Source organism: Gallus gallus, chromosome 6 (assembly GCF_016699485.2).
Source record: "Gallus gallus isolate bGalGal1 chromosome 6, bGalGal1.mat.broiler.GRCg7b, whole genome shotgun sequence".
NCBI lineage: Eukaryota > Metazoa > Chordata > Aves > Galliformes > Phasianidae > Gallus > Gallus gallus.
This window is the reverse complement of record NC_052537.1, coordinates 19028269-19040470: the sequence shown is the minus strand read 5'-3', so window position 1 is coordinate 19040470 and position 12202 is coordinate 19028269. Positions and strand designations below refer to the sequence as shown.

At 37.1% G+C, this 12202-nt stretch overlaps 1 protein-coding gene across 10 annotated transcripts in view; it reads right to left on the bottom strand.

Moving 5' to 3' along the window:
• The window catches only part of MAPK8 (mitogen-activated protein kinase 8), a 48856-nt gene that overhangs the window by 5943 nt on the left and 30711 nt on the right, over window positions 1-12202 (bottom strand). For 5 of the 10 annotated variants that reach the window (XM_046942981.1, XM_004942133.5, XM_001233168.7 and 2 more), the window contains exons 7-11: window positions 8294-8365; window positions 6127-6309; window positions 4100-4224; window positions 3073-3136; window positions 65-142 (exon numbers count right to left, since the gene is read on the bottom strand). In XM_046942981.1, the coding sequence (XP_046798937.1) occupies window positions 65-142; window positions 3073-3136; window positions 4100-4224; window positions 6127-6309; window positions 8294-8365 (522 nt within the window). Of the gene's footprint in view, window positions 1-64; window positions 143-3072; window positions 3137-4099; window positions 4225-6126; window positions 6310-6485; window positions 7742-8293; window positions 8366-8713; window positions 8786-12202 lie in introns of those variants that run through there. The other 5 variants (XM_040703166.1, XM_046942979.1, XM_025151966.3 and 2 more) reach the window with 2 other exon arrangements.

Here is a 12202-nt window from a genome sequence, read left to right as displayed (position 1 = left end):
AGCTTTACACTCTCCTGACCTACAACTCTATGTAGTTTTGTACTGTGCTGTTATTGTAACCAACCTAAAGGGGCTGGCTGCCCACGTATAACCCCATTCTTGGTTCTTTCCTCCAGGTCCATGACTTCTTTGTATATCAATTCTGAAAATGAAGGGAAATAAGGCAGAAAATTGAATTTGCAAACAAAAAAAAGCCCCTCAATTGACAATTTATCTCCCATTAAAATGTACATCTAAATTTCTTAGTTCTATTACTGTTTAGAATTAGTTTTGAACAACAGGCTGTAGATTGCAGAATAAGCAAGCGGTGTCCTAACATACAATTCTCTTCTGCTGGAGCTACAATGGCCTGGCACTCAAGAACACACTGACATTGGACTCAGACTTCTGTCCAGACAGTCTGGGGACCTGAGGCTAAACTGAGTCTTAATGACTACTCTGTTTTAATCAGTGCCTTCTTTGGTACAGAAGGATCAGATCAGAAGTCTTCAAAGGACCATGAAGGCTGTTCTGTAGAGGAAGTTTCTCTGTCACTAATTTATTCCCATCATTAAAAAGCCCTTTCACACACTATTTCTGTTTTCATAATTTAGTCTGTCTAAAGATCTGAAAAAAATTCAGAACTCTTACAATTTAACCTGCCTTTTTCCTCTCATAGGTATTTGCCTGAAGAAGGTAACTGACCAAGATACTCTTGGCAGGTAGTAGTTTCCTTAGGAGAGATCAGGCCGCAAGCTCTTGGATGAGATGAGAACAAAAACCACAACAAATGAGTCAAAACAACGCTGCTATCCTCCCAACACATACTTGCCACTCAGTTTCCTCAGTAACAACAGGTCACCATGACATGGAATACGACACTGTGGATAAACGTAAGCAGCAACTTCACCTCCCTCGTCCTTAAAATAAGTTACAAGTGCTCCTAGAGTGCTTTCAACATAAATCATACAAACCAATTCTGGCCCTTTATAGTGGCCAGAATGTTTCTCAGCTAGTGGCATCCTGTCACCCAGAAAAGGCTTCAGCTGTGAATCTCCAGGAGGAGCAATAGAAGAACAGGACTAAACATTAAATGCAGATCATAAGAACTGACTTGTCAAGCTACTACTTCTTATCTGTCATTGGTCAACTCACGTATGGTTTGGAAGAAAAAAGCATGTAGGAATTACAATTTCAAGGGCGGTGGCAGTCTCAAAAGTAAATTCTATATTGCTTGAAATATTCAGCTTTTAATTTAGCAATATAACTGCTATATCTGCTGCTTCAAAAGGGGAATATGTTCGTGTGGAAGAAAGACAGCAAGAGAATTTCCACAATTCTCTTTCTCTCTGCCTTTACAATTGAAATCCTAATAGCTCTTACTTAACAGGTTTCTAACAGAAAGTGATTGCAAGTGTGGCAGTACTAGATTTTACAGCCCTGTGTCCATTATCAGCCAATGCAATGAAACTGTCAAAATATTCCATTAAACATTTTTCCTCCTTTTTTAAAAAAAGTATTATTTTTTTTCTGGCTATACCAGAGAGGCTATACCAATCTGATATTCCTTCTTAAACATTTTCAGTACAAAGTATTAGATCAGTCAGTGCACTACATTCTTGCTGAAAGCAGCCTTTACAGCTCTCTGGATCCATCGAAGCTCAGCGTTACCACTAATCCTATTTAAAACACGTGAAGCCCAAATAACTAAATGAAGTATCTGATAGAGCAAGCAAGCATACTAAATAAAAGCACCTTGCTTATACTAAGTGAGAATGGTTATGGTCTAAGGCACTTAAACGCACCTTGGAGACAGGCTCTCAAGAACTAACCAGCATGTGGCCTCGCAATGGGAGAGACTGCTCTAAGCTCAGGAACAACAGAATTATCAATTCAGGCATTTGTTTTGCCTTTCACTTAGCAATAACCAATACCAATTCTGGAACACACTAAATCCTGAGATATGTTAAATCATATGATGAAGGACGGCAGTGGTCCAAAGGAAGGCATTTTTTTCAGTGTTGTCAACACTGTACTAAGTAGGCTATGCAAGAGAGTAATACATTTTAGAGAGGGCAGTTAAATATTGTACTCTTACAGTAACTCAATCATTTACTTACATAAAGAATTGTAACAAAAGTAATATGTGATCTCTGAAGAACTATGAGGGCAGACAACATCATCTGACTTGTTAACAGCAGCAAAGGAAAAAATATGAAACCAATAATACATATATTGAACATTTCTCCACTAGAAGTGGAAGTTTCATTTATCTTAAAAGTAATCTCCATAGGTCTTTACAGCACAGTGACTGTCTCTTAGTTCATAAAGTCCAAGGGGTACAGAAGGTTACAGCAAGGTTATGGATTACAATACATCAAATACCAACAGATGCAGAGGCAGATGGCATTTTTTCATAGCACCAGAGCCTTTGCAGTAGCACATCTTTTTAGAAGCAGTTTCCAAATGAAACAAAAGCTTTACATTCAAAGATGTTCTCCTTATACTTTGTAAGTATAAAGAAAAAAAAGATACAAAACCAGTACCAAAATCTGAAGCTCATATTCTTAGAGGTAATCCTTATGTACTCTGACACGTTCCACGCTTCAGCCCTGGCTACTTTCTCAGGACTTTATATACGAAACCACTGCTACATCTCACATGAGCTACAACCTCACTATCTTGCCCACTGCTATCACTCCTTACAGATTCCTCTTTCTGTACAAATACTGTTAACATGATAATATTCAGACTTACGGTGCTTCAACTCCTTCATCCTTCTTCATCTGTAGCAGTTTTGTGCAGAAGTGTTTCCCTTCCTAAAAATGCTGCTTTACCATTTGCGAAAGGTGACTGAAATGAGCAGGCCTACAGCTGAGTGACCTTAAAATCTCTACAAAGAACCAGCACCTTTACATAAAACATTTCCTGTCCTGACAACCAAGCAGTTGTGAAGCACTGATCTATTCCCTTGCCATTCCAAGCAGTTTAAGTATATACTGTTGCATTACTCAGAAGAATCTTAGTAACAAGTAAGCCTAGGAGTCCCCCTACATTAAAAACCTTTAGGATATGCAAAAGGATCATTCTTACCTTTCCATTCTTCTATTGTGTGCTCCCTCTCATCTAACTGCTTATCTGGTATCTTTGGTGGAGGCTGGAAAACAGAACTAACTCATGATAAAGCAATCAAAGGGGATAGACAAACACAATAAATGAAGAATGGAAATAAGATATACAGAATAAGAACCTGATTTAAAAATACTTTGTTTACATGGTCAAATAATCTCTCATACTTGGCTCATTTTCTAGATGCTGCTTTGTGTTTTCAACTTGTTCTGGTTAGCTCATTTGTGAATATTGGTGTACTAATTAAAACAGAAACTGAAAGGGCTGGTAATAATGCTCCTGAATGCAGTGGTCTCAAGCACAGGCAGCCCTTTTTACCTATTTAGAGTTGATCAATCATTTTCTCTCTAGATATAATAGATCAGCAGAATTCTAATTGTACCGTTCACACCAAATATCTTTTCCTGTTCTTAGTGGGCCATCATCATTACTTTCTCTTAAAAATGAGGCATTTTTCCTCATAAACTGAAGTTATTTTTTAAACGAAGATTTTCAGTTAATCTCTTTGCTCATTAATGTCAGTAATTCAAAGCTTGAGATCTTGAATCAGATTTTGCTGAAACACTCATTTGCTAATTTAAGAGTACTATCAACTGCTGTAAGTAATTAAAGTATTCCTTTTAGCCAGGAGCAAATACCTGGAATACTATCGCAAGCAATCAAACCATGCTGAAACAACTGCAACTCAATAAATCAGAACTCTGTATCAGAGACTTCAAACACATTGCTCCACAACTAGGAATTTATATGCAATTATGCACAAAATACATACACAGGTACTGCAGCTACCTGCAAGTCTGTACTCATTCCTATTACTAATTCTAATAAACATATTGATCAATGTCAATAAAAACAATTACTGCTCAGTTAAGCTTCTAATGAAACGTGTAGAGCGTGAAGTAGTGTTCTCTGAAGCAGTTACACAGAGCATCAAAACAAGTTTGCTTTGATAAAAGATCTTCCTCATTGGAGACATAAAACAAGGACTTACAGCTTCGGCTTCTGATGGATCATACCAAACATTGATGTATGGGTGCTGGAGGGCTTCATCCACAGAAATTCTTTTCGAGGCGTCTATAACCAGCATTTTTGATAACAAATCCCTTGCTTGACTTGCTGCAAAAGTGGAATTTTCTACTTAGACTAGTGCTATATGCACATAACAGTATTTCAAAGCTCATAAAGAGAGAACACTTAAATAACAAACTCCATTTTATTATTTATACAACCCTCACATAATTTGAGGTTTAAGAAAATGGTGCATTTGATGAGAGAAGGAAAATGAAGAGACTCACATTTTGGAAAGAATTTATGACTGTGTGCTATTTAGAAAAAAAAATAAAATGTTTCATGGAAGACAGTTCTACATCTACTACGCATAATCATCCTACAAGCAGGCAAGGGAACACCAACAACAGAATATTTCTTATTTATCAAGCTTGTTACTGGGACAATAATAATTTAAATAGTAATTTAAAAAGAGAATATGAGCTAGACAACTAACAGAAGACTGGAAAATAAGTTGTAGCAGATTTCTTTTTAAAAATAGAGGACTGGGGAGAAGTGGATGTCAACAAATAACTCCTCCTCACTACATTTTTTTCTAATCTCTCTTTTCTTTCTCAGAAAAACAGAGTAGAGCAAGAAAGCACCCTTTATTTTTGCTTAAGCAAAGATGAGAAAGGATAATCTCCAGCTAGGAGAAAAATCTTTATTGGCTAAACACGGAGAAGAAACAAAATGCAGGAAAAACACACAAATATACTGAAGACAAATACTATAGAACTGGCCATTTAGATGTAAGACTAGTAAACAGGCTGGATGCAAACATACAGTATGCCACAAAGCCATCAAGTCATTTCTAAGCAACATCCAACTGCAACACTGCAACTTCCAGCAACCTTTTATTTTAGTTAGCTAAGTTCCCTTTTAGAAAGGGATATTCAAATTCAACTAAATGCTGAAGTCATCACTATGAAGATTGTAAGTAATTGTACAAATAACATTTCACCACATTCAAAGCAGAAAGAGAACACTTTTGAAGTGCTTGAGAGATAAATGCTGAAGAAGGAAAATGGTTACGATGATCCAAAAGGATATAACATGTAAAATATGTTACGAGTTTCCAGGTATAGCTGAGGTTTGTATTCTATTAAATTAGTTTTCTACGGGCAAAGTATTTGTATGTAATAAATAGGACAATCTTGGATAAGGGGAAAGAAGAAATAAACATCAGGTCATACGTTTGCAGTACATAATACCTCGTAGGATTAGAGTGAGGTACACTAAGGGAGCTGTATAAACCATGTTCAAGTAAAACCAACTACACATCATGAACAGTTTAAATACAAAGGATTGACAAAGGTGAATCCTAAACATCCGCAGTTTTCCATTTTTTCCCCATGGATTAAGGCCTGCCAGAAAGTCCCTACCATGCTCACATCAAGTGACAGATGTGTCTCACCAGGGTTTCAGTATACTTCGCCCCTGGGCATGGCATCCTTACCTGCTGGCAGTACAGCCTTGGCTGGAGTAGCAGAGGACAAGCACCTATCCCTCTAATCTAAGTGACAGCCGTTTGTTTGTTTTTCACATAAACCATAACTATTAGTCACAGAAAACATGGTGAGCTTTAGAACTAATAACTTATTCCAGAAACTAAAGGATATGTGTATATGATGAATATAAAAACTTTATTTTCATTCTAAGCAAAGACCACCTGCTGTGGCTATGAAACATCTACTCCTCTCTCCTCTCACTTTTCTCTAAACCACATCTGTCATTGAGAGGAATATTCTTCCATTGCTTTATTCAGATAACTCAACTACTCCAGAGAATATGAGAAAGTGGCAGTAACCATATCTTAGTACTTCCATCTGCTCGCATTACATAAATATTTTAACACTTAAATCCTTAACTGGATGATTTTATAGTGAACAAAACCAAGATGCATTTCTGTTCAGTACAACACGGTTTAAAAACTTTTAAAATATACAGCACACAAAATGTAGACCTTACCTTTAAGTTTGTTGTGTTCAGAATCAGCTGGGAAAAGGACATCTGGAAAGAGTTTCTCAAAGCTGTATCCAGCATACTTGGGTCTGTTCTCCACATAAGTTCGAACTGTGGGCTGTAATTTCTTCATAAATTCTGGGCACGGTGTTCCTAGCTGCTCTATAACTTTATTCCATTGATCAATATCTAAGGTTACACAGCTAAGAAAAACAGTGTCTAATTTTCAGCTAAAAGTTATGTTAAAACCACATTAAATATCCACCAGAGATAAAACAGAAAATTACCATAAAATCTCAAGTTCACCATTAATTAGAAGTATCTTCATAGAGAAAACAGTGAAGCAAAGCAAGACTGCATCTGAGTAGTGAAGGCAAGATGTATTTTACTTGAAATCATAAGAATTAATTGGCAAAGGATATACTTCTGCAAAACAGAGGAAGTTAAAAGACTCCCAGAATTTAATCTTAAACTCAAATAAAGGTGTTTGCCCTATTGTTTAAAGACATTCTGTAGAGCAATTAACTTCTTGATCTATACTGGTATTCACAGTACTCCAACTACTAAGCGTCATTAAGGAACTGGAGAGAATCATCTCGTAGAGCTGCTTTGTCCTTCCGCCTCACCTCAGTAACTCAGCAGAATTCTGGACTGTACCAAATTAGTGATCTCACACTGACAAAACACAATGCATAGCACCACAGGGACATGAAGGATTAAATCCTGGCGCATACAGGTCAACAACAATTTTGTCAGCGTCTTCAATAAAGAAGTGAAAGACTTTTGAGGCCAAGGAAGGAACATCTTACCTGAAAAGTTTATACCAATTAGGAGACATCGACTAGTTCACGGCAGAAGAATTTAATACATGCTACTAAGCAAAACAAAGCAAACCAAAATTTGGCTCAGGAATTTCTAGTTGCAGATGGTTACATACTGGGAGAGAGTCCAGTAAAGTTTCACATATGCTTATTTCATTTATATAGTCCCCCCAGCATTTTCTTTTTGGCTACTGCCTAAGACTAGACACTGGACTCCCTAAGCCCTCATGTGGGTCAGCAGGCCCTCTCTTAAAGCTTCAAGGATTTTCAAGTTCTACTGTGCTTTAGCACAGGTCTTGAAGGAAAAGAGATATTGCCCAAATTAAAAAAAGTCAAGCTAGCAACCAGGATTCACAAAGCTAGCAAGGTGCAGCTAAGGCAATGACAGGGCTGTGTGAAAGCATGGACTCCCTGGATCTCCTTGTCATGCCCCAAAACCCAGTCCTCACACATAGTAACGTATTGATTTTTAAACCATTAACATGCAACAAAAGCAGGAAAGATTTCTGATGGCATCTAATGAACTACTAGTGAAACAAAATGCCAAATTCCAATTTGATTTCCATCAGTTTTAGTGAGGACCCAGAGTTTTCAGCTCTGTTTGCTTGCAGCAGATCCTTTGTCTGAAGCATTTGTTCACATGACCACCCACGCAGACACCACTGAGCCATTCATGGAATAGAAAGACAGGAGCACCAGACATTTCTGAAAGCTGTTTGCAGGATCGTTTCTGCGTACAAAAATAAAACACTCCAGAGGACAATCATTTAAGCTGGTTAGGAATTTTTTGTAAACGTCTCCTATAAAACATAAAAAAATAACAACAGCTAAATGTGCTTGGGTACCAAACGAGATTAGTAAGTTATTACATAGAAATGAGCTCCAAAGCAAAAACTAATGCATGTGAACCAGTAAAATGCCACCTAAACAAACAAACAAACATGTCCCTCTTAAATATGACAACATCCAAAAATCAATGGATAGACAACTATATCAAATTGAAAACAAACAAACAAAAAAGGAAAAAGGAAAAATAAGCCTGCTCACCCAAGTGGTATTTTGTTCATTTTGCTAGAATTTCTCACTTAGCATTAATTTCTAAAGACTGCCATACACGTTAAAGCTATCTGTGCTGTAGTTTTGCTCTAAGTGTTATAACTGTATATATAATGGTATAACTGTAGGTATTTTTGCAGCAACCTGGAACCAAAATTACGAACTTGTAAATGTTTTTTTGAAAAGGCAGTTTAAAAACAGTATTTTACAACTTAGATCCATCTTAACCTGGAACTAAATCATTGCGGTATCTCTTGACCTTTTCAAACTACATCTTAGGCCAAAGGTAAGGATACGATCTGTACCAGGAAATAAAACACCACCTTTGATCATTTCTCCCATGATGCACCCAACTGACCAAATGTCAACTGAAAACAAAATGCAATGATATTAACAGAAAAGATAGTTATCAAAATAAAGGAAATAAAAATATCTAGACGCACACACACATGAAGTGACTATAAAAAGCATGTGTAATGGAAGTGAGTGAAGGTGAACGTACGCTAACTACAGGACCAGCAGAGACTATGTCCTACTGCTAGGTGCAGCCTGAGTTAAAATGAAGTCCTTAGGTTTTTTTTCAGTGTTATCGCAAGAGAAATTCATGTCCATTTAATAAAAAAAAATTGTACAATATGCATTTTCATGACATAACATCAATAAAAAGGTTAATCACTTCCTAACTAATTCAACCTGCTGCAGCAGCACAAGGATACAGTCCCTTCCTGGAAAGAGGATTTTGTGGCAAACCATTTCGCCCATAATGCACCCCACAGACCATAAATCCACTATGTTTGTAGCACAAAAAGAAGGAAAAGCAAAGCAAACGGTCATTTAAAATTAAAAGAAGCATAACATGACTGCATTCTATAAACTGCAGAGACAGCACAGGAAGAAGAGCAAGTCTTTATATTAATCAATGAAACCACTTTTAAGAACACGGTATTTAAGGATTAGCTTTTAACTGTCTCAAATGCAAGGCAGAAAACCATCCTTTTGTTCAACACAGTGCGAGAGCAAGAGCTACAGCAGAGAGAGAGATACACATGAATCAAGCAGAGTAATGCCCATCTTCAAGTTCTGAGGCTTGCAAAGCTCTTTCAATAGAATATGTCGGATCTCCAAGACAAATTTATCAAAATTATTTTCACTGTAGTTATAGAAATCATTTTAAGAGTAGTAAACTAAACTGACCTTTCAAAACACAGGGAACCTGAATAGTTAATACTTTCAAGAGCAGAATTAGTTATTTCATAGGAATTAACATTTGCCATCAAGTATTTCCTGTAAGTCAAATTACCATGCATATCTCTCTCCCCTTAAATAAGAAGCAAATACAATCAGTAAAAGATCACTTAGAATTTTAGAGGATCAGTTAATGACAATATTAGTACGCTGCTAAGAGATTTCAAGTTAAAATTCTTTGGTTTAAAAATATTTCTCTAGTTCTGTTGAAATAACATACAAACATAAAGCTCAATAGCAGTGTTTTACGTACAAAAGATAATTTTCTACAATATCTTAAAATAAATCATTCCGAAGATATACTCATAGATGCACAACTTCACTTTTTACAGGTATGCCAATTTTTCTGAAGTTGCATCAGAGATACTCTGTTAATTCTGTATGCAAATATTTTCTTGATGTCATAATTATGGATCTGTATTATGATGAATACTTTTATATCAAATGTGAGACCAGAATTTCAATTAAGCAGAGAAGAAGGGGATTTAAATGAGAAAAACTACATATCAAAAATCACATGTGAAAGTTGAGAGGGAGCTAAACAGTTTCAAGCAGACAACATTGCTTTTATTGAAAACATTCCTTCCTTCTTATGTAATAAGTTCCTCTAAAATAGTATTTAAATCGTATGGTAAGAGATCACAACCGTACATATTAATAGGTCAAAATTAAGGGCCTGGTTCATTTAAAAATGATTTATGATTAGTACTGTTTTCCCTTTAAAACATTTTTCAAAAGTTTACAGAAAGTACACATTCTCCTGCCTTCACAAACCAAAATATACTCAAATCCACTGCAAATAATTTGTCCAATGTGATGAAAATGCCTCTGGTACCAGACTTCTCCATGCAGTTAAGAGAAATAACATATGTCAATGATCTATCTTCATGCATCAGAAGACTGGGGGCTAAGAAAAACATTAAATACAATTCCTCTGTTTAACCTATAAAACAGACAAATGTAGAAGTTAACTCTATCATCTGTTTGTTTGGGCCACTCGCTCATTTTCTTAGAGATTGCATATGTGCATACATAGCACCAAAGATTACTGCTCTCCAGTATGTATCTCAGTCATTAGTACACGTATTGCAGTCCTCCCTCATCTTGTCTGAAGGGGAAGTTCAGCAGAGAACTGAAACAGCATGAAGATGTCAGATGACCCTGCTTTAAATGTTAGTCTCTTTTTAATTGTTATTTGTTGTCAGTTTTCAGTATTTAATTCTACATTAAATAAGTTAACCCTTACTTTAACTATGGGTGTAGAGGGCTACAACAGGCATCAATGTCAACATGCGTGAATCCTGGGCAGCCCATGGATCTCACTACAAGTGCATCCTTTCTACTTGCCTTGCTGCCCTCTGCAGCCTCACTGTGCTGTCAGTGGAGCTGCACAGGAAGGAACTCATCAGGCAGCAACTGTGAAGAGGAACAACAATTCAGGTAAATAACCTCTTCATACCAACAGTACATACAGAAGGAAATACAGGCTGCCTCCTGAACCAGTTAGCCAACAAATTTACATTCTGTAAAAAGTGTCATTCTCAACTCAATGACCACGTATTCAGGTTTTGGGAAGATGCTATATAGTTTTTTTACATGAAAGTAAATTTGGATTCGCATTCTGCTGCAAAACGCAACTCACTCTTGGCTTAGGGAAGGGGGCTGTCACTAGCAAGGCCACTAGCAACAACAGGGTGCTCTAGGACACAGTCTGTTTAACTACAACAATAAATCTCAGCAGCATTTGAATGGAAAGAATGTTTCACACTTTTGCAACTCAAAATGATATAAATTTTATGAGAAAAATGTGAACTGGGCAATCTGTGGCAGAGAACCTGAGACCTTCATCACATCAATTCCTTCTGTAAGGCAGCTGAATGACTCAGACTACAGCTTTAGGGTTTTGTGACTATTGCCTCTTAGCTGGCCAATGCAAACCCTTCAGGGAAAGAAAAAAGAAAAACTTAAAGCTGTGCTTTCTACAGAACTTCAGCAGTTAAAAAAAGTAACTTACGCTTGTTTCACTCGACCTCTGTCTTGAAAGTTACAGGAAAAACGGCCAACTGTACACCCTATCTGGCAGACTAATGATTCAAACAGGAACATAAATCACAGACTTGAAAAAAGGCCTATTCTCATTCCTTTGAGCTGGATTCTTCCATTGTCACACTGATAGGAGTAGTTCTTCCTGGCTTTCATATACAATAACAAAAAAAGAAATCAGTCTCTATGAATGTAACAGTTACAGTTTCTGTACAACCTGAACTTGCCCTAATGCTATACGGTTGCCAGGGAAGTATGCAGACTATATTAAAGAACCCTGAACAACACTGTAAGCCCCAGCTGTGTCTGTAACCAGAGAAGCCATACACCTCAGCTCACCATGAGACAGCTAAAAGAGCCTCCAGCATTGCAGCACCTCCTGGGGGTTACTGGAGGACTAATAGATAATGGGTTTAAAACACACTCAGCAAATGGTGACCCTTGTGCATGATACCTGCCTGAGGCAGAAGCACCAAATGAGGTGAACTGACAGCAGCAACAGCAGATCAATGAAATGGCAGCAGAACCGGAGCCATAAATAGACCTTCAGGAAGCACATGTTCCATTGGTTTCCTAAAGGATACTCGCTGTTCACTTAGAAGACTGATTTTTTTCTCAAATGCTAAACATTTTCCTAATTTTTTTAGAGGTTACTGAGAAACAGAGGGCCAAAGACAGAGTATAAGGAGGAGGGAAATGTAAGCAAGCAGAGGGACAAAGTAAACAAGTTTCCCTGGAATTCATCATGGATCTCAGAGAATCCATAATGCTTCTTAATGGTGCTCTGCATTTTTCTTCAGCAGCATTGATTAAGAACTTAGTGCAACAGTTTTAAAGTGGGCTGGTTTTAATAAAAGTAATGCCATGCTAGGTGGCTTGATCTTGTTTGTCCCCTACTCTTGAATGGCTTTATCAAA